At 42.9% G+C, this 25,069-nt stretch overlaps 5 protein-coding genes across 8 annotated transcripts; 2 read left to right on the top strand and 3 right to left on the bottom strand.

Moving 5' to 3' along the window:
• On the top strand, nt 346-6,058 carry LOC8080092 (pseudouridylate synthase 7 homolog). The gene is made up of 19 exons (XM_021447689.1): nt 346-601; nt 682-882; nt 965-1,209; nt 1,396-1,468; nt 1,544-1,600; nt 1,920-1,999; nt 2,092-2,154; nt 2,454-2,541; nt 2,620-2,722; nt 2,809-2,912; nt 3,063-3,136; nt 3,701-3,765; nt 3,931-4,094; nt 4,182-4,249; nt 4,315-4,375; nt 4,890-4,927; nt 5,009-5,077; nt 5,244-5,538; nt 5,642-6,058. The coding sequence occupies exons 1-19, from the start codon at nt 431-433 to the stop codon at nt 5,669-5,671; spliced, it is 2,049 nt and encodes a 682-aa protein (XP_021303364.1). The 5' UTR covers nt 346-430; the 3' UTR covers nt 5,672-6,058.
• LOC8080093 (protein tesmin/TSO1-like CXC 3) lies at nt 6,422-9,920 on the bottom strand. Of its 2 annotated transcripts, none has more exons than XM_021447690.1 (6): nt 9,626-9,920; nt 9,447-9,521; nt 7,581-7,758; nt 7,398-7,493; nt 7,264-7,282; nt 6,422-7,150 (listed from the first exon to the last, which is right to left on the bottom strand). In XM_021447690.1, exons 1-6 carry the CDS (start codon nt 9,784-9,786, stop codon nt 6,645-6,647), a joined length of 1,035 nt encoding a protein of 344 aa, XP_021303365.1. In that variant the 5' UTR covers nt 9,787-9,920; the 3' UTR covers nt 6,422-6,644. The 2 variants fall into 2 exon arrangements, with proteins under 2 accessions (XP_021303365.1, XP_002441351.1); XM_002441306.2 differs by having other exon boundaries at nt 7,264-7,327.
• LOC8067485 (signal recognition particle 54 kDa protein 2) lies at nt 13,223-16,805 on the bottom strand. The gene is made up of 9 exons (XM_002441307.2): nt 16,437-16,805; nt 16,180-16,279; nt 15,278-15,431; nt 15,053-15,203; nt 14,812-14,960; nt 14,363-14,463; nt 14,113-14,276; nt 13,913-14,027; nt 13,223-13,824 (listed from the first exon to the last, which is right to left on the bottom strand). The coding sequence occupies exons 1-9, from the start codon at nt 16,665-16,667 to the stop codon at nt 13,541-13,543; spliced, it is 1,449 nt and encodes a 482-aa protein (XP_002441352.1). The 5' UTR covers nt 16,668-16,805; the 3' UTR covers nt 13,223-13,540.
• LOC110430064 (single-stranded DNA-binding protein, mitochondrial) lies at nt 20,160-24,029 on the bottom strand. Of its 3 annotated transcripts, none has more exons than XM_021446967.1 (8): nt 23,708-24,029; nt 23,302-23,378; nt 23,005-23,168; nt 22,683-22,891; nt 22,475-22,575; nt 22,174-22,233; nt 21,760-21,825; nt 20,160-20,497 (listed from the first exon to the last, which is right to left on the bottom strand). In XM_021446967.1, exons 2-7 carry the CDS (start codon nt 23,369-23,371, stop codon nt 21,809-21,811), a joined length of 621 nt encoding a protein of 206 aa, XP_021302642.1. In that variant the 5' UTR covers nt 23,372-23,378; nt 23,708-24,029; the 3' UTR covers nt 20,160-20,497; nt 21,760-21,808. The 3 variants fall into 3 exon arrangements, with proteins under 3 accessions (XP_021302642.1, XP_021302640.1, XP_021302641.1); XM_021446965.1 differs by having other exon boundaries at nt 21,770-21,825; nt 23,708-24,025; XM_021446966.1 differs by having other exon boundaries at nt 21,770-21,825; nt 23,725-24,023.
• On the top strand, nt 20,731-21,048 carry LOC8067486. Its single transcript, XM_002440004.1, has one exon. It carries the CDS (start codon nt 20,731-20,733, stop codon nt 21,046-21,048), a length of 318 nt encoding a protein of 105 aa, XP_002440049.1.

Below are 25,069 nucleotides of genomic sequence, written 5' to 3' on the forward strand. Positions count from 1 at the left end.
GCGAGGGAGCAAGAGGAGGAGCATTTGATAACTAATTCTGCAGTGATTGAATAGGGTATTGAGGAGTGGATTTTTTAAGTTCAGTGTAAATGATGAAGTGATTTTTGTTTGCTTTTCATCCGAATCTATGTGTATTTTAGTTGACGCTGACCAATTTTTATGAAGAATCTGCTTCGAGAAGTTCGGCCAAACGGCCTCTAAAATACTGTTTCTTCCAACTCCTAATTCGTTTATTTAAAAAATTTATTTGTTCAAAAGAAAATGAAAAGGCCCAATTCAAAGTGGCTGTCGCACTTTAAACGAAATGGCAATGACCTGAGGGACCTGGGTACAAATTACTCATCACCGTTTTCCCCTAAACCCTCTCCAGCCGTCTTCCTCGCTTTCCCTCCCAAAACCCTAGCGCTCCTTCAAGCAGCCCCCAGCTCCCATGGCGCGCTCGACCTCACTGTCCGAGGCGGAGGCGGGGATATCCTGCTTCGCCTCCTCCCTTTCCGGATTCCGCGGCGTCCTCAAGCACCGATATGCCGACTTCATCGTCCACGAGGTTGCTCGCGACGGCGCTCTCGTCCAGCTCACCTCGTTCGATCTCCCCACCGAGGTATCAGGACCTCTGTGAAAGTTTCTGTTCATAATTGTGCTTCTCCGATCCCAATCTCCCTGCCAAATGCGGAATTGCAGTGCGTTGATGTGAATGAGGAGGATAAGGCGGCGCCGTCCGCTGAAGCGGACCACTCCCAGGCCCTCGAGTCGTTCCGTTCGCTCTGCGGCGATGCCGACTGCAACGCATTGAAGGGTCTCCTGGAGAGGGTGTCGGCTGGTGGTGACAGTGATGTCTCGCCTGTCATTCTCTCCCCTGATGCTGACAAGGCTCACCGATCGGTCAGTTCACTTTGCGGTTACTGATTGTTTGTGCAACTGTGTTGGGCGAGGGTGGTATGACATTTGTGCTGTTTGGTTGTAGGAGGTGCATAACTTCTTTAAGAAGACCTTCAAGTTCCTGGTCACAGACACGGTGGAACACAGTGATGGGGTCCAGAGGTGCATCAGGGTGCGTTTGGGGTCAGGAGCAGGTGGTGGAAGAGGTGGTGGCGGCCGTGGGAGAGGAAGGAAACGGAAGAACATGGGTAGTTCTGATTGGAGAGATGACACGCCATTTGATAGTAGAGGGTCGAGTAATTGGTCAGATAATGTTGGGAAGTTCCTGAGGTGATATCCTGCTTTTTTGTTTGTTAACTTTGTTATGTGTCATTTCACATGTATGGCATACCTGAACTTAGTAATAGCAATGCACGTAGTGTAGCTGCACAACAGCCTTATATGGTTGTGCAGTTTATCTAGTTTTGCTGCTGACCAGTGTTTTAATTGGACTTACCATTTTGGGCCATTGATCAGGTTTCACCTGTACAAAGAGAACAAGGACACCCAAGAAGCATTAGGAGTAATAGGAAAAATGCTAGGACTTCAGGTATTTCACAGTTGCTAAATCCTAGAATTCATTTACCTGCTCTTGCTGCTTCTAAATTAACTGTACCTTTTGCAGCCACGTTCATTTGGGTTTGCAGGGACAAAGGATAAGCGTGCTGTTACTACACAGCAGGCACGTATTCCTCAAATTTTTAACAGCAGAGTAAATTTGTTTAGTTAGTCCTGGAGCTTCCTTGTATAACGTTGGCTAACATATAACATTGAAGTCTGGAAATGGAACACTTCGTGATTTTATCTGTACAGGAGACTGCATGTTACATTACTAACTTAAATGTCATCTGAATGACATAATTAGTTTCAAAGATATTTGTTATGTATTTTCGTACATTTCATTCTTTTCACTATTTGATAGCTTACCTATGTGAATAGTTTGTCATTTCTGTCTATAATTGTGCATACAGTAATATTGATATTTTTCTAATTTTTATCAGGTAACTGTTTTCAAGGTGCAAGCCAGTAGATTGGCTGCTCTTAATAATCGTCTGTTTGGGATTAAAGTTGGAAACTTCTGGTATGTGATTAGTATTATCCTGTTGTACACATAACCATGATATAGCAGTCTTAAAGTGTTGATACTTTTGGCAACTAACTAATGCTTTTTAGTTACGTGAAGGAGGGACTTGTTCTTGGACAACTCACAGGAAATCGATTTACAATTACTCTGAGGTACTGTCTTTCCTTACAATTTAGTATTTTAGCATTCCATAGTTTTTTCCTTGTACTAAAATGGTCATCACTTGACTTGAACCATAGTAACTTCTTAGACTAAGACTATATGTTCAACACAAGAACTTGGGATCATGTTTTTAACATTCTATTGTTTGTACAACTGCATGATGTGTGCATTTGTCTGTATTGTTTGCTAAGATACTTCAGTCGACAACTCCACATGCAGCATACCTTGTACATTCTCTTTTAGGAAAACAGAGCATATGGAGATCTTATGTTACCCTATATTTATTTAGGGGTGTTACTGCAGAATCTGAAGACATGATAAAAAATGCAGTAGATGGCTTAGGAAAAAATGGATTTATCAACTACTATGGTTTGCAGGTATTATATCCTCAAGTTTAAAACCTATTACCCTATTATTTCTGAAGCTCATCGAGTTTATCTATTTCATCTGCTTAGCGTTTTGGTAGTGGTTCAGTACCAACACATCTTGTTGGGGCTGCTTTGCTTAGAGGAGAGTGGAAGGCTGCTGTAAACTTGATTCTTGATCCAAGGGAAGGAGATATCCTACAAATATTTTATATGTGTCCAATTAGGAGTTTTTATTCAGTTCTGCCAGCTTTTGTTTAAACATAACTAAGTCCGTACAGCGTGATGACATCAATGAGGTGCGCAAACGTTACAAGGAACATGGTGACATTGATATGGCACTGAGGAACTTCCCTCGACACCTCGTAGCTGAGAGGGCAATAGTAAGTTTAGTTACCCTTTTTTCAACATATACTGTGGTATTAATTGAAAAAATGTGGCCTTCTAATTTTTTCTACCTTGTGTAAAGCACATTGCTTTGTGCATTTAAACTGATTCTTTTTTCTTATCTTCCGTTGTTTGCATGTTTCCAGCTTCAATGTCTGAAGAAATGCCCTGGTAACCATCTACAAGCACTTAAGGGTATACCAAGAACACTTAGAATGATGTATGTTGCATCCTTTTATTTAAATGTACTCCATTTTTTCTTTGTATTGGCTTATTTAGTGCAAATTAAGGTACACAATTTTAGATGGTTAAGAATATGCTGCCTAGCCCATCTTTGCTTGGGGCAAAAAGGCTTTGTTGTTGTTAATGATGTGTCGTGTTTTTCCCAGTAAGGATATCGAGTTGTTATTGACTTGTGCTTAAAATTGTTTATCGGTCTCTAATAACAGCTTTACCTCTGTGTTCAGCTCTGTTTCCATATTCTGCATTTATTTGTTAATGTTGTCAACTGTTAAGTACTTAAGTTATTCCGTTACGGCATAAAAATGTACTAGTGTGCTTGTCTCTCATCATATAGCAGTGCTTACTTTGTTATATGCTAAGGTAATGCTTTGTTGCCATGTCATATTCTGTTGTCTAAATAATTTCTTGTGATGGTGTCCATATTCTGTAGTTGGATTAGTTCATAGTATCGTATGCTCTCATGTCAGTTGAATTTTGTTGAATGATAGCCATATCTTATTTCTACTTCTTCTGAAAGTTTTTATTTGAATATTCTATGTAGGTATGTACATAGTTACCAAAGTTACCTGTGGAATCATGCTGCCAGTATGAGAGTGGAAAAGTATGGTTAGTTTCTTACCTTCTACTAAAAGAATTAAATGAAATCATTACACGGTTTGATGTTTGTGAATTGATGTATATTGTTGCTTGATGTGGTTATCTTTGAACTGATGTATTAGTCTAGAAAACATTTTTTTGTCGTTTTTCATTTTCTGACTAGTAATTTGACAGGCATTTCACAGGTTGTAGAAGGTGACTTAGTGTATAACAAAGAATGCCCTCCAGAAGAATCAACTTCTGTAAACATTCTGGAAACTGATGATGGCCACACAAATTCAATTGAAATTGATCTATGTTCTGAAGCACAACCAGAAGAAAGCATCCAGTCTGTGAAGGTTTGGTACAGTTGTGACACATGCTGATACACACAAATGTCCTTTCTAATAGAGATCCTAATAATCCACCTTTTATTTCTTCTCTAGATAGTTGATTCTGGAGATTTATTGAAGGGGATATACACATTTGATGATGTTGTCCTACCTTTGCCTGGGTAATACCAATTCCTTTGTATTTGTACTTTCATTTTTTGTTTATGCTTATTTGTATGGCATGCAGTTCACAAGCATTGTTTCCTGGGAATGAAGTCGCTGAGATTTACCATGAAATGGCTAGAAAGGTAACACTATCCTATAGTGTGTATTTTGTAGTTTATTAGATGTTCTTTCGTGTTTAGCAGAAGTTTGTGCAGTGTTGGATTTTTCGTGTGAGTGTTTCATGATTTTCACAAAGTTAGCTACCAAGATGTGGGTCTAGTACATTTCCAAAGTAACTAACATCTGGACTAGTAGGTTTAGATTAGCTGTGGGTCTGGGATGAACATTTGAGTTTCCCCTTTTATTTCTGTATACTTTAATGTGGTGATTGGTGGCTGTCACATGAAACCTTATTAGTTTGAGTTTCTAGAAGTGGAACTTTCTGCATTAGCTATGTATGTTGATTTGAATTGGTAGTAGGTTGATGCTTTTGTCAAGTCCATTAGAATCTGTTTTTTGAGTATTCCTTGATTGCATAGTAGTTTTTTCACTTGAGAGGAGTATTAGGGAATATGTTCTGATTGATACAACATGTTTTGAGTGATTTGTGGACAAAACAGATTGAAGTATTTGAATTGTGCTTTCATGATGACACAGGATGGCATTAGCTTGACGGAGAATGCTCATGGTGTCAAGTGAGTCTTAATTTGTGCTTGTTTTCATCTGTGACTTAATATCCTAATTGCAGTGTCTTTAATCCAACCTTCATTTGTTAGGGAGTTTTCAATTACAAGCATGAAAGGTGGTTACCGTCGAGTGTTCCAGCGGCCTATTGGTTTTGAGTGGTATGTACCCTGTGCTCAAGGATTAGATCTTTCTTGCCTCCTTTTTCTCTTGAGAACATGCAATGCAATTTGTGTTGGGTTTGTTTGGTTTCAAGCTGTTTCTTGCTCATGGAACTCCTTTTGGTTCTTCCATTAAAATATATTTTTTCCTCTAATATGACTGCAGGGAACTCATGACTTACACAGATGACAGTTCATCTTTAGCAGAAACTGATCTGGATGTTCTGTCCAGAACCAAGCCTAAAGAAGCAAATGAGCTTTCTAACCAGGAGTCGCAGGATAAGCTGGAAAAGGCTCCTGATACCTCTGTGCCAACTAATCGGAGTAGCTCCCAAGAAAATAAGCTTATTGGCTGCCCAGACACATCACCAGAGAAATTGGCCTTAAAATTAGCATTTACTTTACCAGCATCATGTTACGCTACAATGGCTATCCGGGAGCTTCTGAAGACTTCCACTTCGGTATGTTTGTACATTTTTTGTTAAAAAATGTTTTTTTTTCCTGTAGTTGTTGCTTAGAATTTGTCTTCAAATTTTGTTTCACAATCTCCTTGACTGCCTGCAGGTTGCATATCAGAAAACACTCAGCTGCTAAATTTTGTTCGGAAGACATTTCTATCTCATAATTACATGGTGCTGCTTGTGTTTCCCACTCTTTCCATCTTCACGGCAGTTAAAAGAGCTGGAGGGCTGATGAATCCACAGACGAGATGCCATGTTACTCATTTGGCAAACAAACGATATGTCATTAAAAGTTTTTCTTGGGGGCAGCCGGCAGTATAATGTATTGAGATACTTGTAGTTCACTATATGCGGCACGCTTTGTGTAACCTAAACTTCATTTGCAATAATGGAATTAGCTTGAGTTAGCCTGGCATCTGATATACTTCGAAGCAATAGAAATTTTGGTACGGTTGAGCTTTGTTAAAGCTCAGGTGATGCAGAGTCTGCAGTATAAGATTTGTCATCCTCCGTTTCACGATGCTGTCGATGCACCACACATATCATTTGTCGAATTGAATCGTATAGACGCCACTGGAAGCCGTTCATGAATGTTCGACTACTATGGCTTCCATGAATGTTCCCAGGCCCGCCGCCCTCCCCTATCGTCGTCTTCATCATCTAAAGATAACTGTGATGAACCCAGCCAAGCGCAGACTTTCTGTGTGTGTCAACACTCAAGCATAGGTTTTACAGACAAAACGCTCCAGTAGCATTTACTTCTAAATTTCTAATACTGCCCAACCTGGTAGCGGTAACAACAGTAGTACAAAACTGAGGCCACTGGGACGACAGGTCGCGTGGGCAAGAGAGATGGACCATCAACCATTGCCGCGAAACGACCTGTAGGTGTACAATCTCATTTTATTAACGGATACCAGGCTCAAAATGGCTCTCTACAAAGACAATACATAATGGTTATAATCCAGGAATACACTCAATATACAGGGGAAAAAAAAACCTAGAATCCTGTGCATGCCCACGATCAGCAGAACACGCAAGATCTAAAAGATAACTCAATGTCCCCTCCAATCTCCACTCGGAAGGACGGCACAAGGCAACCCACCCTAGGCCAGGTGCTGAATCTTGCGCTTCAGCCACATGGCGCGCACATCGCCGCTGAGGGAGATGAAAATTTCCCGGTTGCCTGGCTGCAGGAAGACATCGGGGGCAACTGATTTCTCCACCTGTGACAGCTCCACCATGCCGTTCAGGATCTGGACGCACTTCGATATGCTGTAGCTGTCCTCGTGCTTGGATAGCTGCCAGTCATGGTTTGAGTTCTTGTAGTTTGCAGAGTCGTCCATCACCCTGTCATTGCTGTTCCTCTTGTTGGCACAATGCTGCCACGAGCGGGGCAGTGCCTGCCACTGGGATATCGCCTGTGGGAACACATGTGTGTCTCTGCTTGAGACCCTAAGATGAGGTGGGGTTTGGTGGAAAGAAGACTCCTTCGAGATAGGTGATTGTAGACGAGGCGAGCGCTCCACAACAAAGTCATGTTCACCCTCGCTGTGATCCAAATCAGCACCAGTATATAGATAGCGCTTACTATCATCAGCTATTATGCCTTCTGCAGTAGGGAAATCATCATTAGTTAGTATATAACAATAGCACCACTACATATGTACTGACAAAAGATTACTTGTATAATTAGAACAATATATAAAAGTATTCCGTATGTACCATTTTTCCCAAAAGGATTCTGGCAATCGTCACAACGGCAAAACAAGGAACATCCGGTCCCATCCTGTCCATAACAGTAAGTTTCGTAATCTTGTCTCACCTATTGAGCAAAGAACTTGAGAAAAAGATGAAACCTGGTAGCAATCACAGTATTTCTTTAGGCAACTTGATTTCTTGCAGTTGCAACCTCTCCTTGGTGGAGTTGAAGAAGAAGAATGGTGAGCATCTTCCTATAGGTGACAGAATATTGAAAATTTAATTAAGCCTAACAGAAATTTAAACGGTGCGATATCATTTAACTCAGTTGGGATAACAACCATAGGTTCAGCATTTGCCTCAGGTCTCCTATTAATTTTCATTGACATACGCTTCTGTCTTGAAAGTAACACCTTGCGAGTAGTCTGAACTGTTTCTGAAAAAGCTTCTTTGTTGAAACATGGTTGGCAGCCACACTTATCAGAACAATAACCACCTCCAGAAAAACATGGGCAATAGCTGCAGATGCAAAGGGTGATAATGTATTTATGAGATCCACAAAGCTGTGAGCAGGTGTTAGTAAATAATAACTAACAGCACAGGAAAAAAAATGAATGCACTTCACATGGCAACAAATTAGGAATTTGAGACGCCGACAATGAAAATGAACCAAAAGTCCTTTAGATATTTCCATAGCTCTATATAACAGCCAGGTTCCTACTTCACGTGATCACGTCTGATGCACTTCACATTCTCGGCCAGGTTCCAAACTGGCCCAGTTGAAGACAAACCCTATATCATCTCCCCTTCACCTCACGCCAAACAAGCCCACTGCCGCTCCTCTTCTACCTCCCTCCTCTCTCATATTCCCCATCACCCCACCCCACCCCAAATCCCCATTTCCTTCTCTCCCTCTAAGCAGAAATATGACAGCGAGACTGAGAGGCAAGGGGTGAGCAGCAGAAGCAGATCAAGGGTGGCAGCAAGGGCGAACTTGAGTGGCGGTGGTGGGCGGAGCCTAAGGCTTCTTAATCTGCTCCCTCCTCCCCCTCTCAATTCAAGGCAGTGGCTGCTAGGGCCTTCAACATAGTCGAAGGCTCAACGGCCAACTCCACCAGTTGACCACCAAGTCTGAAGCAGCTCAAGAGGGCAATTGTGCTCTGGGTATTGGTGGCAAGGGCAAAATTGTGTGGCGGCGGCGGTGTTTAGATCCGCAAAGGCAATCGCTTGGATCTAATCCTAACCCAGCCCAGGAATGGACTGATCTCAGGCTCCTCAACATGGCGGCTATCCAATGCCTACCCAAGTGACACCCAGCTCCACCAGCCGCATGTCTACAAAGCAACATACAGTCATGTCATTCACCCTAGGTCGACTGGACTCCTTGGCATTGAGGTAACATACTGAACTGCTTTTTAGGAGTTCCATATAGTTCACAGTTTCATCAATAGCATAGACTGGCAGATAAAATCCATAGTAGGGGCATACGGCTGTGACCAAAGTTTTTTCTTCCAATCATTTAGCTAAGGAATGAAAAGAAATACCCGAGATATAACTAACAGGGAATGGGGTTCTCAAACACTGGCTCATTGGGCACCAACAAAACAACACCTAAATTTCCAATCATTTAGCCTAACATCATTTTGATCTACACAGTTTGCTCCACACAGCAGTAGAATAAGAAGATGCTGATTCCATCTTAAGAGGAAATTAGTAAGTATGACTACCACATATGTTGTCCTATCTTGAGCTCCATGGTTCAGACTTCAGAGTGTACTAGAGACAACACACAACGGGACCCTGAAGTAATCAAATAATGTGCAACAGCGCAAACAGATGCCAAAAATACGTTTTTGATTTATTTTGGGAACAGAACACTCAAATTTCACAAATACCTGAAATTTACATTGCCTACTGAGAGAAAGATGCAGCTTATTGAAAGAACAGCCTAAGAGAATTAGACAACAAACTACAACCAAAATTCTGACTTCAACCACTGATTACAAGGAACTAAATCAATAAAAATCCGCAACAATCCCCTTCCTATGTAGACAAAATGGATGCAAATCGCATAGTATCCAGCATTTCGTCCCTCCGCTCTCTAAATTAAACAGATAAGGATATTAATCGCGACAGGAAAAACTGACTCCGCCCTGAGACTGGCCATTAGAACAGAAACGAAACGGTCGAAACAGTAGGTTCCTTACAGCTTCAAGCATCTGGACTTCTTGCAGGCGCAATGCTTGCACCCGTTACCATCCGCAGCCTCCTCTACCCTCTGCCTGCTCGAACACAAAGCACCACAAATCAGACGACTCAAAGCCCCTAAGGCACGCCCAAATCGAGAAACCAAAGTCCCCGAGGTGCGGGGCCGCCGAACCCTCACCGCTTGGGGTCCGGGGCTATTGCCAGCTGGTTCATGCTGGACGGCTCCAGCTCGGTCCCTCCGACGGCATGCGTTGGCATGTCCCTGGGCCCCAGCGTGGCCGGGGGTGGCGCCGCCAGCGCCGGCGACGGTGGTTTCACGGAGATCGGGGTGGCCTCCATAGGAGCACGAGGAGGGGTGCGCTCACACACGGGTCCGTGTGAACTGGGAAAGAGGTGGCTCCCCTCTTTTAGACTGTGAGATGGGCCCAGCCTTAGGCCCGCCCTTGTGGGGTTTGCTTCTGGCCTTCTGGGGTGGGGTGGGGTGGGGGGGGGGTGTAGGGGGGTGGGGTTTGGTGTCTATATATATTGATTGGGAAGTTTTTGGGATCGAATTTGGTTTGGTAGTTTATAAATATTGGATTTTTTTATGTTATTGCCTTTTTTTAATTGGTTCAGTTTATTAGAGACAGGTATTGGAGCCTCTGAACTAGAGTATTTTATGTTTTCACCTTTTTCATGAGTGGGTTTGATTAGTATGGTGCATGGAAATGATTTATTTCATTGATTTTTATTCTTGTCTAGTTTTCTTTGAGCAAATTCTCCTTGTTTAGTGAATATAGAAATTTCCAACAAAAATTTTAAGAAATACAAAGGTTTTAAAGCTACGGCTCTCGCTGACGTTATCTCTGGCTATACTTGCTACTATCTCCGACTATACCTGTTTGAAAATGATTTAGCTATTTTTTATATATTATTCAACTGTTATCTGATGCTACTGCCCGATATAACTAGCTATTTTCTGTTTCGAGAGATAGATCGCTAAATTTCTTAGCTGGCTATTTAAAACACTAAGAATTAAGTGATCCTATAGTAAATCATTATAGTTTAACCTACACATGTTTTAATATTTATTATCTCCAACTAGAACGCCGCTATCTCTGGTTGCTACTATCTATGGCTATACCTATTTGAAAAGGTTTATCAATTTTTTATGTATCATTTAGCTATTAGCTGCTGCTATTGTCCGCTATAGGTGGCTATTTGCTGTTTCGAAAGAAAGAACACTAAATTTCATAGTTGGCTATCTGAGTCACTAAGGAATACGGGAGCCTATAGTAAATCATTATATTTTAAGCTACACATGTTTTTATATTTATTATACATGTCTTAGAAAACATTGTGGTTTTCCATATGAGAAGTATAAATGTCAATTTGATAGCATTCTTAAAGTATTTTTTAGGATGAATTCAAAAGGAGCTCTGTCAAATAATATCTTACGGAGAAATGGTTATATGCTATTTCTATGGGGTGATTGGCTCATATGAACTATGAGCCACAAATTAGGAAAAACTAACTTATACTAATTCAGTTCATTCACAAAATCACTTTTGATATATAATTTATTTTAGAGAACCACTTAAACCACAGAAATCAAAAGGTAGGAAGAGATCTAACAAACATACCTACCCTAAGAGGAGTTCATTTTGCTATCTGTAAAAAAATCTCAAAAGGGTCCAATGATGAAGTGGCTTCAAGCATAGCCATTTTGCAGTTTATTCACTGGTAACAAAGCTTACACTAGTTTTCTTAACAAATTACTCAAATGCAAGGGCGGTCTTGCTTGATGATTTTAAATTTCATGTATTGTTCTTTTGCTATCTATGTTACTAAAAGTTAATTTACTTGCACCAATCACATTTTTTCATATGAAATATATGGTATTCAGGAAAAAGTGCAAAGAAGGAAAATTGTATATATGGTTTAGGGCGGGATCACTTGCCAAGCTACGCACTAATGTAGCAAGTGCCGCTGCAGACACAACCACTTGAAACTAGCAAGTTGTAGTTTGCTTCCGTTTTTTTCAAAGTTAAGAAAATGTTAGGCCACGTACAACGCAACCGGTTGAGGCGGTGCTGATCAACTGTTCCTGAATGTAGAATACAAGTGTTATTCTACATTCTAGGTGAAGAATACTATTTTATACCAAAGTGTTATACTGAATAAAATTCAGTACCATTCAGTATTATATATATATATATATATATATATATATATATATATATATATATATATATATATACGGTTTGGAGGAAACATTAAAAAAGGGCAAGAATATTTGAAAACTTTCCACAAGCGGTTTTATTATGAAAACCGCCAGTGAAAATACGGTTTGGAGGGAACATTTGAAAAAGGGCGGGAATGTTTGAAAACTTTCCACAAGTGGTTTTATTAAGAAAATCGCCAATGGAAATATATTTACACTTGCGGTTCTCTTTAACAAACACTGACAACCGCCAGTGGCGGTTCTCAAACAGCCGCTAGTGGAAAGTTTTTATTACCACTAGCCCTCAACGCTGGCGAATGTGAAAAACGCTTGTACAAATATGTTTGGAACCGCGAGTACGAAGCTTTATTGTACTAGTGTTGATTGCTATTGAATTTGCACTAACTTATCTAAAATATAGTAGGATGTGTGATACTCCTTCTAAATTATAAGACGATTTGGTTTTTTCTTAATTTTTACTATGTATATAAAAAACCAATACATCTTAACATTTGGAACACGAGTAACGATCTAATGATTTATGAATATCTTTCTAGCTTTCTCGACATATCTAACTCATTGCTTTCTCAGCTGCAACGACCATTAATTTATTTATTTTCCTCTATATTATTTTCACTAAATTATGTCGTTACTCATTGTATTGGACATAGAAGAACTAATAATCCATCTAAAAAGAACAATTTTGATTCCGTTTATAATTAAAAAATGTGCAAATATTATTGTCATCCAGATAACAAGTACTCGCTCCATCTCAAATTATAAGACGTTTAATTTTTTGGCTCCAAATTTGACCACTCATCTTATTCAAAAAAGTTATACAAACATAGTCAAATTTAAGTCATTCTTTAAGAACTTTTATTAATAAACCAAGCCACGACAAAAGAACTGATATTTTGCATAATTTTTTGAATAAGACAAGTGGTCAAACTCTTGATGTCAAAAAAGTCAAACGTATTATAATTTGGAATGGATTGAGTACTTTAAAACTTAATCACTTTCACTCTTCCAAGGTTGTTTTTGTAAATTTGTATAACACATATTCAAAACATGTATAAGTGATGAGTAGAAGTGGCATGTCCTGAATGTGCCTGACAAATAAAAAAAACATGAAAACTAAAGATATTATAAATTTGACTGGACTTGACATTTTGTTTTTTTAAGAATAAACTTAGAAATGCATGTAATCTACGAGTTCATAAGAGATAATTTGTTATCTTAATAAATTTCTGCGTTGTGCAAGACACAATATGGTTCTATGTTTCACTTTATCAAAAAAAAATCTAGGATGAAAGGATTCGAACCTCCTAATCCTGCACGGCTTTTCCTCAAATGCTTAGGTCTTTACAGCTCTGGCACTTTCATCAAAAGACAGCTCTGGCTCCTCTACTATTCACCAGAAAACAACTCCTTAAAACGGCTCTGGCTTCTCTACTATTCACCAGAAAACGACTCCTTAAAAGTGTTTGTGGTAGCTCCTAGCACAGTTTCTACAGCTTTAGCAAAGCAACTGATTCGCAAAGACCTGAACATAGTCACAAACAGAGGACCACAAAAAGGAATAAGTAAATGCATATCCATAGGTCCAGGCGTCCAGCAATTTTCAGGAAGACCTCTATCAAGAATAGTGTAGGGAACCATCATATTTCAACTTCTAAAAATTCTATACAATGCAACCACGCCTGGCAAAACTAACTCGACACGAAGCAGCCCGATCCCAATTCCCAAGTAGTGGTGGTTGGATGCAGCAAAATCAACGTTTAGCACCAAGACGATGATAACCCTCCTGATGGTCAACACTCTAGACTCTAGAGTAGTACTCACAGCCTACCTATACCTAACGGTTGCTATCCACGACTTCAATGGTTTACCTCATCTACTTTGAGCGCCCATTTGTTTCATCATATTCTGCAGCCCAACGAAGCCACCAAGCTGATTCAACATATTCGGAGGAATGGCATTGGCTATGGGCCTTATGTCGCGGTTTGTATTTAATCTCCTGTTGTTGGTTGGCAGCGGCAGTTTCTTCCACATTTTGGCAATTCGCTTGTACTCCTCCAGCATGTGGACCACTTCCTCCACGAGCCTGCCGGATCCCCGAGCGATCCGGTTGATTCGTGACTGGTTCATCAACTTTGGGTTTGTCCCGTCAAGCTCTAAGTAGACAGTAATAAGAGACAAATGGGTTTCAGAATGCCTGTCCAGACTGTGGTTACCCAAGACAAAGTGTTTGCACAAGCTCACCTGCATCAGTCATGGAGTCCATCATCGTCATGTACCGCTTAATCTTTGCTTGACCTTCCTTCTCATTTCCTTTTTCAATAAACTGAGCGCTAAATCCAGGTATCATAGAGACGACCTGCAAGAGAATGTCATATCTTCCTATGTTGTTGGATAATTTCATCGAATTTAATCACATTTATAGCAATGAAAGGATAGCTAACCTGTCCAAGAGGACCCATACTCTGGAGAGTCTGGAACATCTCATACAGAAGCCTGAGTGTGAAGGTTCCTTCAACCAACTGAGGGCCAATAATATTCGGTGGCTGATTATTAGGCATAATAACTTCGTGGATCTTGTTCACCAAGCCAGACAAGTCACCCATACCTGACAAGTACACTGAAGTTAGGTAAACTGTAAACTGGAAAGAAGAATCACGAAGTTACAGAATATATTGAACATATTTTGCTGACCCAACAGACGGCTAACAAATGGATTCACTTCGAAAACCTCAAAGTCTAGAATATGTTCTCCAGTTCCGATAAATATCACAGGGCTTTTTGTAGCTGCAACCCTGAAAACAAAGAAACAAAGATGTAAATAAAAGTTATTCAGAATCTTCACCCATTTACTCGAAAATAACCCTTGCTTCATTTTAAGAAGTATACAAGGATTACCTTTTAAAAGTGAGCACATATTACATGCGTAATAGTTGAATTTTGAAATGTTTCATACACACTAAACATTTGTTCTCAAAGAAAAATGAACATTAAACATATATAACTGAAAGTAACCTAAAAACAGTTGCATTTGCTTTTGAATTTAATATGTCCCCTGTGGTTTTACTTGTGTGGATTGCAAGCAATATAACGTCTAAAATAGCATCATGTGGATTATAAAAGAGATAAGGAGTGATACTTACGCACTAAGTGCACCCCCGCCTTTCGCATGACCATCCATTTTTGTAACAATCACAGCACCAACCGAAGCACTCTGTTTAAACGCTTGCGCCTGATCAAATGCAGCTTGACCAATACTACCATCCATAACGAATATCACCAGGTCTGGTTTCTGCATAGAACACACAAAAAAAGGTTGGTTAGATTCTCATTAGCAGTGCAAGGCTAGATTCAATATGTCGGAGATTAAGAAAGTGGGGATACTGTAGCTTCTGAAACTTGGCGCATTTCTTCGAAGAGGGCAGCTTCCTGCTTGTGGCGTCCACTTGTATCAACAATAATGAGATCACACTTTTCTTTCCTGAACATGTCCACGCCCTCAACAGCAATTTTCACAGGATCTGATTCGGTGTAGCTGCAAGAGCAAATATTTCATCTATGTCAATTTTGGATGTAGGTTTCTAACCAAGAAAACTTTTAGATAAGCACCTTCCGTAGAATGGTATCTTGGCTTTTGTTGCATTCTGTTTCAACTGATCAAAAGCACCAGCTCGGAATGTATCAGCACAAACCAGTGCAGGATTAAATCCCTTACGCCGATGATAATCTGCATACTTGGTGCAGGTAGTGGTTTTCCCAGAACCTACAATAATGAAATGTTACTCAGTGAAAAGAAAACTTCTATGTTTGATGTTAAGAAAAGAACATGAAAACAATGATCAGCAGAAACATTAGTCTTGGAAATAGGAAAAGAAGAAAGGAAATGTCATGTGACAATTCACAAGTCCAAACCAGTAAACAGAAACTAAAACAAGAGGGCCAAGGTGTCTAATAAAATGTCTATAACTAGCTGTACAAATTCCTGATCAAGTTTTGTAGCAAAATAAATAATCAACATATTAAAAATCAAAGTGACAATTCCTGCCGGTATAGCATAACACTAGTTATGAAAGTTGACCAATAACTTGCTTCCGACAAAGACTGCAAGGTTATTGTGGTTAACCCGTATGACCAACAGGAGTATCAAAGACTTCAGAAAAAAATTAACAAAGCGATCCAAATCACAGCAATTCATACTTTTTCTAACCCCTTCATAAATTCTTCTGAACACGATCAAACCTTTGAATAACAGCCTCAAACATTTGAATCATACATCTAATCATCAGCAACTAAGACACCCAATAAAAACATGAAAAGGGAAACAACTACATGACTAACATGAGTGCTTTGTTGCTTCTCGAACAAACACCGTTTAGATATTTTATCCCAGGTGTTCGGAAATAAACACTGAACGCAGACAACCATCTTCTACCGTAAGTTCCAAACTTCCAATACAAATATTGCTATGTAATAAGATGTAACGAGCAATTAGGTAGATGAATGATACTGACCCTGCAAGCCGACGAACATGACCAGATTAGGCTTCCCCTTGCTGGGGGTGAAGGACGGCTTACCGGGATCCAGCATCCTGCGTATCTCATCGACAACGGCCTGCAAGCACGCAACATACAGAGAGATCAGCCCTCCGTCCGCCGCCCGCTCCGTAGGTTTCGATCGAATTCGGGCCTGCGACTGCGCGGTTTGCGACACGCGACTCGCGCGAGGCCGGGCCGGTCGATCGAGGGAAGTTAGCGACGTGCGTGCGTACCTGCTGTATGATGCGGCGCTTGTTGGTGCCGGCGGCGAGCGCGTCGAGGTTGACGACGCGCTTGATGTTGGCCTTGACGTCGCGGACCGTCTCGAAGCGGACGTCGGCCTGCAGGAGCGCGCGGCAGATCTCGTTGAGGCAGTCGGCGAGCACCTTCTCGTCCACCACGGTGGCGTTGCTCATCCGCGACAGCGCGCGGGCGATGCTCCCGCCCAGCTCCGCGAGCACCATCTCCGCCGGTCGGTCGGACGCCGGGAAGGACGATGGACAGTCGGGTCACCGAGACACGAGACGATTGATCACCAAGGCGGAGGCGGAGGCGCGGCTCTTTTGCGACTCGTGTGCGCGGCTGGCGGCCGCTGTGAGGTTGCCAACGCAACGAGCGGGTTGGGGCCGTTGGATCAAGCAAGCGACCGGCGTTTGCGTGGTTTGCGCCTTTGCGTAGTGCGGCTGTACTTATACGTATCTTGGCGTGAGAGACGGGGAGACCTCTACGTGTGGTTTCTGACTTATAAGCCAAATCAGTCTTTTATTTGACGTGAAATAGACCCTTGTACAGCTCAGCTTTATATTAGTGAAGTTGTTTTTAGAGAAAAATTTTATGAACAATTTTCTAAGTAAAACTAAACTATTTTAAAAAATATATTTATTAAAATAGTTTCACCAACAACTTTACATATATTGATGAAAAAAATAAAAAGAGAGATAGAATAGCTTTATGCATTGATGAAAAAAATAGAAAATAGAGCTATTTTTTTTTAGTTTCATCTTAACTGATAAAAAAATAACTTTACCCATAAAACTGTTTAAAAAATGTCTGACAAAAAACAACTCATAAAAGCTGTGCCAAATAGACCTATAATATTTTTCTTTAGTAAGAAAGAAACAGTCAGACGAACAGAGAGCTGTGTGTACCATGTTGTAGCCTGGGTTTCCCGATTCGGTGTGATGACGCGAAACGAATGGCACCTACCTTACGATTTTCTGGATGCCGAATGAGTTCTCCAGCGATGAACGAAGCAAGAAATAACACCCAAAGAAACCCAGAAATCCACTTTTATTTATGCACGTAGTCTTCCACAGGATCAGAATTCCAGGAGTCGTGTCGTGCCACCACAACCATGACCCGCTCAAACATGTGTAACTAGACCACAGCGGCCTCTGACTTGCCACCACGGACCCCGCGGGCCGGCGTCCCCGCGCCCACGGGTGGCCCGCTCGTAGGCCTCGCGGCACCGGCGCTCGCAGCCGGGCTTTGTCGGGCCGGCGCGGCACTCGTGCAGGCAGCGGTCGCGCTCCCGCTCGGGGCCGGGGCCCTCCTCCCGGCGCTTGGCGCGGCCGTACTCGTCGCACTGGCGCAGGCAGTAGCGCCGCTCGGGCGCGCCGAACTGCCGCTGCCGCGCGCACTGCTGCCTGCACGCCGTCACCTCGGGGTCGGGGTCGTCCACGCCCTCCTCGCGCTCGCGCTGCTCCTCCCCCTCCGGCTCCGCTGCGCGTGCGGACACGAGGAGCAGGAAGAGGAGCATGGGCAAGGCCAGGGGCACGGCTTGCGCCGTCCTGGGCGGCATGCTTGCTTGACTGGGCTTGGTATGGTATACTGCGGCGCGAGCGCGAGGGTCCTAAACTCCTGAGCACGACTGCAGCTGGGTCGAGGTGAGCGACGGGTGCTTGAGGAGATGCATCTGAGCATCTGCATGGAACGCACGTGTCCGCTCGCTTGGTACGTGCAGGATGTCTGGATGTGTCGTGGTCGTGGCATCCAGCATCCGCTAGCTAGGTACTCTGTTTGTGCACCAAGTTGCAAATAGTGGATAATAACTGACTCCATGTACATACAACATATATACACATGCAAATACAATAAGGTTTTTTTTTGGATTTTGATACTGTAGTATTTTCGTTTAATCATAGAGTAACTAGGCTTAAAATATTCGTCTCGTGATTTACAGACGAACTGTACAATTAGTTTTTATTTTCATATATATTTATTGTTCCATGCATGTGTCGAAAGATTTAATGTAACAAACAATCTTAAAAAGTTTTGTTTTTGGGTGAACTAAACAAGGCCTAAGAATTGACACCCTGCCTGCCTCTCGCCAATTTTTGTTCACTTCGTACAATCCTTCGCCGGTGGGCCGTCCAGAAACCAGAAGGATCAAAAAAAAAAAAGGTGCAAGTTGCGGGCAGCAGAAGGTGAGATCGGCCACCTGTACGAAAATTCCCACCTAGAATTCGGTCGATTGCACGCATCTTTTGGTCTCCGACTGTTTGGACGTGCGGTACCGACGACAGGCTGGCTAGTGTTCCATCCCAGATCTTCAGGGCCATTTCGGAAACTTGTCCGGCGTCCGCGACACGGTACGCACGGGATCGTCCGATCGGTGCATGCCGTGCGCGCGGGCCGCGTATCTTGGCGTGTCGGGGCCGCGGCGCGCGCGGATCGACCGTCCGATCCTGTTCCTGTGCGCGGCGAGCACGAAAGCCGGCCTTCACGTGGAGGCGCCGGTGAGCTAGCAGCGCCCGTGCGTGCAGCAAAGGCGTCGGAATGCGCCAAACGCCAGGGCGCGGCCACGCATGCATCAGTGCATGCCTGCCCCGGCCGGCCCGTGACCCCCGCCGCGGCGCGCGCGGCCACATGGCCTGCGCGACAGAGATAGACCCGGCCGCGCAGAGGGCGCTGTCTCAGGTGCCCGCCGCGCGCGCCCCGTGACCGTGCGTCGACGTCCCGGGAAGAAACCGCGCGGCGCGGCAGGTTTGGCGCGGCTCGTCGCCTAGGTCGTCGGAGCGCGATGGCGATGGCGTCTGTTCACGGCACATGCACGTACGCCGGCGCGCCGTGATCCCGGGCCCCCCTTCGTATACGGTGAGGTCGATCCGGAGCATGTAGGGGCTCCAGGCGATGTGAAATTTAGGGTGCATAGATGTGTCCCGTCGTCAGTCGTCGGCCATCCCGGTGTGCACAGAAGAAGGGTGTTAGCAGGTGGACGAGACACGACACCGGACAGTGTCACTGTGTCATTGAGGATGTGAAAACAAGATGGCAACTATTCGTGCGCATCTACTCCTCCCTGTTAAGGGTAACGGCATGCATGGCTTCCATTGCCATTTTTACCACCTTGCTTGGAATCTGCCAATGATGACCGACGATCTGCTTCAGTAACGTGCTACTAGTAGCTACTACAACAATTCTTTGTCACTTTGCTCACATAGCAGTAGCGTTTGGGGCCTCTCCCTGCATTGTCTTGTCCTCTCGGTGAGAACTCCCGGGTGCAGTTTGCCAAGTTCCATTCAACAGACAGGGAGACATTGACGAGGCCCGGGAACATGGCGAAGAGCGACCGTCGACCGAAATCTACGGCGGCACGGCCAGTGATGGCGATGCCGCGATGGCTACTGGCTAGGGTCTCGATCGGCAACGCCCAAGCCTCCTATATGCATGGTCAGAGAAGAGAACTGCAAGCTTTGCGTTCCGCCTTCCCGGTGAGTAACGGAAACCGGAGGAAGCAAGGGAAAACCTTAGGGAAAAAAAAACAAATGTTTTTTCTTGTCCATTAACCTTGCATCTCAGAGCAATTCTCTCACCCAAGCACTCCTTCAATTCAAGCATGTCATGATCCAAGCATTCAGCAAAACAACCCCACCACGGAGCCTCTCATCTGGACATAATACACGAGTTGCTAGCCTGCCCAGTGCCAGCCAAAGCGCAAACCATGGATAGAGACGTGAGCAAAGTTAAAAGTTCAGTAATTAGGGCCAACATACCAAGCATATGAAACGCAATTTCAGGTATAAACAAAACCATAAACGACCTGTTATTGCTTCCAAGAAAAATTTATGGAGTTGCTTCATAAACGGAACTCTTAGGTACGGTTGAAAAACTAGGAGAAAGAAGTGCAAGCAGGAACGCAGTGAACCAAGTTTTACTGCATCTTCAAATCAAGAGTACAGGCTTCTGCTGGTACTTGTACCTTCATAACAGTTACAGCCATGTGAACCGCGGCAGCCATCAACGCAGCTCATAGGTCTTCACCAGCTAGTGCACTGCTCAAGATACAATGGGCCTGGGCAAATCAACGAAATTTCAATCATCGATCAGAGTTAAACAATACAATCCAGAGGAAAAGACAAGCTGTCCAATTTTTCCATACAAGTAGCAACCTAGTCCAGAGGGATGAGGCCCCAATGGTTCCCCTGCTGGTATCTATTGTCTCCCTCTACCTTGCTTGCTATCGCTTTCCAGCTCTATTTCTATGCTTCTGCTGGTTCACACACCTTGCTTTCATGAGCACTGAAGATGGATATTGAATCGGTAAGGTGTGCTTGCTGTAGCCTCAAAGAGGACTGCACCCAGGAATACATAGACAATGTCAAGGGCAACTTTGGAGGGAAATGGCTCTGTGGCTTATGCTCAGAGGCTGTAAGGGATGAACTCAGTAAACACAGGAGCAGCCAGGATGGAATTGAAGAGGCCGTCAAGGCTCATATGGAATTCTGCAGGATGCCGCTGTCAAGCCCAGCTGTCCGGGTAGCTGATGGCATGAAGGAGATGCTTAGGAGGAGGTCAGGGGACAAGAGGAGGCCAGCAACACCATCAAAGGCACACCCAGCATAGCAAGGTAGGTAACAACCTTCGCAGTTGAGAACTGTCAACAGAGATGCTTTTAGTTGCCTTAAGGTCGGTGCATTGATGTGAGAGCCTCTCAATCTACTAAATGTTTGTGTCCTATAAGTATATTTTATATATATATATACAGGCAGCATGTCAAGTGTAAATATGAGCGACATTACTAATCTGAGGTTTCATGATCACTGCTACACGAATCAAGTGCCGTCCACAGGACAGGAGATACATCTAGCTTATTTTCTGTTTTTATTTTCTTATTTTCTGCATTTGTTTCCCTTCAAATCTAGAAAATAAATTTGGTGATTTGTTTCTTTTACTCAATTTATTTATTCTGATAATTTGTCGTCAGAAGTCAATTCTTACTATTCAGTTTTAATGGTGTGAAGAGTGAACAGTAGTTTTACTTGATTAATCATAAGGTATTTGAAGATAGTACTGGAACAAAGGGTACTTCTTTTTTTACTAAAAGAAAGCCAACATGAGGATCAAGGAGGCCTGGATAATGACAGATGTGCATCACATGGAAAAGACAGTAGCACTAAATTACACAGAAAGATGTTTCATTGAGGGCTCAAATATTCTGCAGATATGTAAATTTGACACTATAAGCTAGAGTTCAAACGAATGAAAATCCAGCCAGAGAGGTAGCAAGCATCACTCTTATACTAGTAGTGCTGAGACTAAGAAGAACAAACATACTCCAACTTGCCTCAAACAAGAAGCATACTCCTGACATCCTTAACTATAGCTAGAACAGTCCGTCTCCTGCAACCAAAGGTTATCGTTTTTATCATTTGCATGATTGAAAACATGGATTCAGAAAAGGTAGCATATGGATGGCCATTCACATTTGTCAGGTGTATGATTAAGTACTAATGGCTTTCCACATTTCAAATGTTTGGAGCTTTTCATGCTGTTAACTATATTAACAAATTATGAATTTAGGTGGACACTAAAACGATAATTATAATTCCATACATACCATTCGAAAAGGTCAGATTTGATAGATCAAACAGCTTTATTTGTTTGTCTAAAAAAATCAAACACATATGTTTGGTTGCTTGTGTGTACTTTTTTACGATATCAAAATCTTAATATAATCAGTAAACTTACTTAGCTCATCTAATGATATGTTAGCAGCACTGTCCCCAGATTTAACCAATCGAATCTTGCCTGCACATAGAATAGATATCCAAACATTAGGCTTTTGTTCAATGGAGAGACATGAAAATAAAAGGTAGGTGACTGTAAACTACCATACAAGGACATCCTATTTCAACTGGAAAAAAACATAGCTGTGTGATTGTTAGCACATAAAAAATGGTCAATGCCATTGAGTTACCTAAACTACTTATGTAGAATATTAGTCTCACTAATAAACATACTAGGAAAGAAGCTGTGTGAATCAGCATACCATCACGTCGAACACAGATCTCAGGTATGTTTTTGACTTGATCGTTAATACTGTCATTGTAGACCCTGGTTTCAATATCACCCTCAACATAGACTGCAGAACTGACATAAGGTAAAAGGAAAAAAACATAAAACAGCAGCCATCGCGAAAAAGACAGATATAGTTGTATTCAAGGTAAAAAGGGGATCTTTTCATTTAAACCACATACTTCTTCACTAGCTTCTGAACAGCATAAGCACCTAGCTGGTCATTATGAACAGCTATGCGATGCCACTGAGCTGGCTTCGGCAAATCCTTAGGCCCAATTACCCTCTGGTCAAACATGCCACCAGTTCCAACAGTAAAAACAGTTACTGTATGCCCATTCCTTAAAATTTTTTGCACAGGCACTTGTCCAACTTTGCCGCAGATGATGGCCTAGCAAAAAGCAAAACAGATTATAAATGTAAAGTAGGGCTCCTCAAAAACAACACAACAGGCAGAATTTCATATAAAAGATATAGGATATCCAGTTTTTTTTATGTCCATACCCTGTGCACACCACGGAATTCCCAGCCCTTTTTGGGATCTACGCTTTGGGGTCGTAACTCTCTCTTTGAATCTGGACTATTATCATCATATTCCATATCACCCTTCTCATCAAAATCGGAAAAAGATACAGTAGAACTCCAAACTTGTGATTGTCTGCAGAAAGCTGCAGAGAGAAAGGTTTAATATATCTTGCACGTCAGTGTAAATGTATATATCATATAAAATGATCAGTGATCACAGTTTCCATGTTCCTATGTTAGGTGAAACCTGTGAGTAACATTGAGCCAAATACCTACCAGTTGAAATCCTTTGCTGTTCCATGACCCTCCTCAAGCCCTTCAGCAATCCGGTGCTGACACGAGTCATGGTGAGTCTACATGAACAGAGAAAAATGAAGAAGATATAACCACAAACACAATAATGGGATTTTCTTGTTTCATCCTTGAACTTAAAGAAAACATCAGAGCAATTTTGTACTCTCGTGCAGGCCACTGAGGCATATGAACGAACACCTCTCGTGCATGGTGCATAGGAGTTGCCTGCTGCGCCGTAAGATGGTAGACACGAACCGTGCAAGCAAATTCATCAATCGGAGAACCCCATCTCCGATTACATACAGAAACATCCAACGTTTGCGCGGTGGAAGTCTCCCCCAGCAAACCAGAGGTGGTAAAGGTTTTAGATGGGGATTGCAGTTCATACCGAGATAGAGAACGTACAGTTGTGGAGGGGCCGTCGGAGACGGGTTTCGGTGTGGCGGCGCCCGGCGCGGCGGGCAGAGGCGCCTCTCCGCGCTGATGGGAGAGAGAGAGAGAAAGAGACGGCGAGCGGGAAGAACGGCGGCGCTACCGTTTCCTGAGTTACGTTTGTTTTTCTCTTGGGTGTAGGAGTATGTTCGTTTTCCTTTTCTTTAATTAAGGAGCTGGGCCATGTTTGGTCAAGAGCAAGAACCAAGGGGCCAAACGGCAAAAGGCATCCACTCCTGCGAGAAATTTGCTATTATAGGATCCCAAATGTGTGGGTTTCGCTATAATAGGATTCCAAACATCTGCTTTCGCTATAACGACTCTCGAAACATTGACACTTTTATGTTTAGCCGCTGTTTTGGCCCTGGGGAGTGTCCCTGTTTCTGGGGGCCTTAAACCCTCTTTTTGGAGTGCCTTTGCTTGTACATAAACTCTCTTTCCTTACCTTAATTGAAAGGCAGAGCTCCTGCCATTGCGTTAAAAAAAACTTTGCTATTATAACATCATGGCCTTCAAGTAGACAAATTGAACTCAAATCTCTTCAAATTCAAATATTTTCATTTGATCACAGAACTGCCCTTAGGGCTGCTGCTGCTGCTGCATGGCTGCTGGCCGGCGCTGCTGCCCTGCCGTCTGGCTCAGCCTTGCCGGCTGCTTGCTGCTGCTAGCAAGATTCAACCATGATTTGAAAAGATTTGAGTTCAATTTGTCTATTTGAAGATTATAATGTTATAATAGCAAAGTGTTAATGTTTCGAGACTCGTTATAGCGAAGCAGATATTTGGAATCATATTATAGCGAAACTCATACGTTTAGGATCCTAGCAAATTTCTGTTGCATTGCGGCCGGCAGTGCGGCCGCATCATGACGACCGCGGAGCGGCCAGCCCACTGCAAGACGGGCTGGAGCGCGGCCGCGCCTGCAACACCAAGGCGGCGGCCGTCGGCGAGGTGGTCGCCATGTGGCTCAAGGTGGACGGCCTCGCACGGGAGCCCACATACACCGACGCTGAGAAAGAGAGGTTCGAGAACCAAACCAAGGTCTGGGCCATCCTCAACGCGCTGCGCAGTCACGGGGTCAAGCTCGCATCGACGACGATGGTGACCACAGACCGCACGTGTGAAACAATCACCAGTTCACTGTTCACCAGTGTGTTCCTCGAGCTCGCAGAAGTATGAAAATTTGAGCATGTTGATTTGTTTATGCGCTGTTTTATGTTCAGTTAATTGAAGAACATAGCTTTCTGTGTGTAGCAATGTCACTGCTGAAACTTCGGTGTGATCTACTACTCTGATACGGACTATCATGTACTCCCTCC

The sequence above is a fragment of the Sorghum bicolor genome, chromosome 9 (genome assembly GCF_000003195.3).
Source record: "Sorghum bicolor cultivar BTx623 chromosome 9, Sorghum_bicolor_NCBIv3, whole genome shotgun sequence".
NCBI classification, from domain to species: Eukaryota; Viridiplantae; Streptophyta; class Magnoliopsida; order Poales; family Poaceae; genus Sorghum; species Sorghum bicolor.

Coding starts and splice junctions, on each gene's coding strand:
- LOC8080092 (XM_021447689.1), top strand. CDS start 431: ATGGCGCGCTCGACCTCACTGTCCGAGGCGGAGGCGGGGATATCCTGC. Junction 2,542..2,619: donor TCAACTACTATGGTTTGCAG/GTATTATATCCT, acceptor TCATCTGCTTAG/CGTTTTGGTAGTGGTTCAGT. Junction 3,766..3,930: donor TATGAGAGTGGAAAAGTATG/GTTAGTTTCTTA, acceptor GTAATTTGACAG/GCATTTCACAGGTTGTAGAA.
- LOC8080093 (XM_002441306.2), bottom strand. CDS start 9,786: ATGGAGGCCACCCCGATCTCCGTGAAACCACCGTCGCCGGCGCTGGCG. Junction 7,759..9,446: donor AAGTCCAGATGCTTGAAGCT/GTAAGGAACCTA, acceptor TTGCATCTGCAG/CTATTGCCCATGTTTTTCTG. Junction 7,151..7,263: donor GAATCCTTTTGGGAAAAATG/GTACATACGGAA, acceptor TCCCTACTGCAG/AAGGCATAATAGCTGATGAT.
- LOC8067485 (XM_002441307.2), bottom strand. CDS start 16,667: ATGGTGCTCGCGGAGCTGGGCGGGAGCATCGCCCGCGCGCTGTCGCGG. Junction 14,277..14,362: donor ATTTGTTAGCCGTCTGTTGG/GTCAGCAAAATA, acceptor TGTACTTGTCAG/GTATGGGTGACTTGTCTGGC. Junction 13,825..13,912: donor GGACTCCATGACTGATGCAG/GTGAGCTTGTGC, acceptor CTGTCTACTTAG/AGCTTGACGGGACAAACCCA.
- LOC8067486 (XM_002440004.1), top strand. CDS start 20,731: ATGGATATTGAATCGGTAAGGTGTGCTTGCTGTAGCCTCAAAGAGGAC.
- LOC110430064 (XM_021446967.1), bottom strand. CDS start 23,371: ATGACTCGTGTCAGCACCGGATTGCTGAAGGGCTTGAGGAGGGTCATG. Junction 23,169..23,301: donor ACAGCAAAGGATTTCAACTG/GTAGGTATTTGG, acceptor TTCTCTCTGCAG/CTTTCTGCAGACAATCACAA. Junction 22,892..23,004: donor AATTCCGTGGTGTGCACAGG/GTATGGACATAA, acceptor GCTTTTTGCTAG/GCCATCATCTGCGGCAAAGT.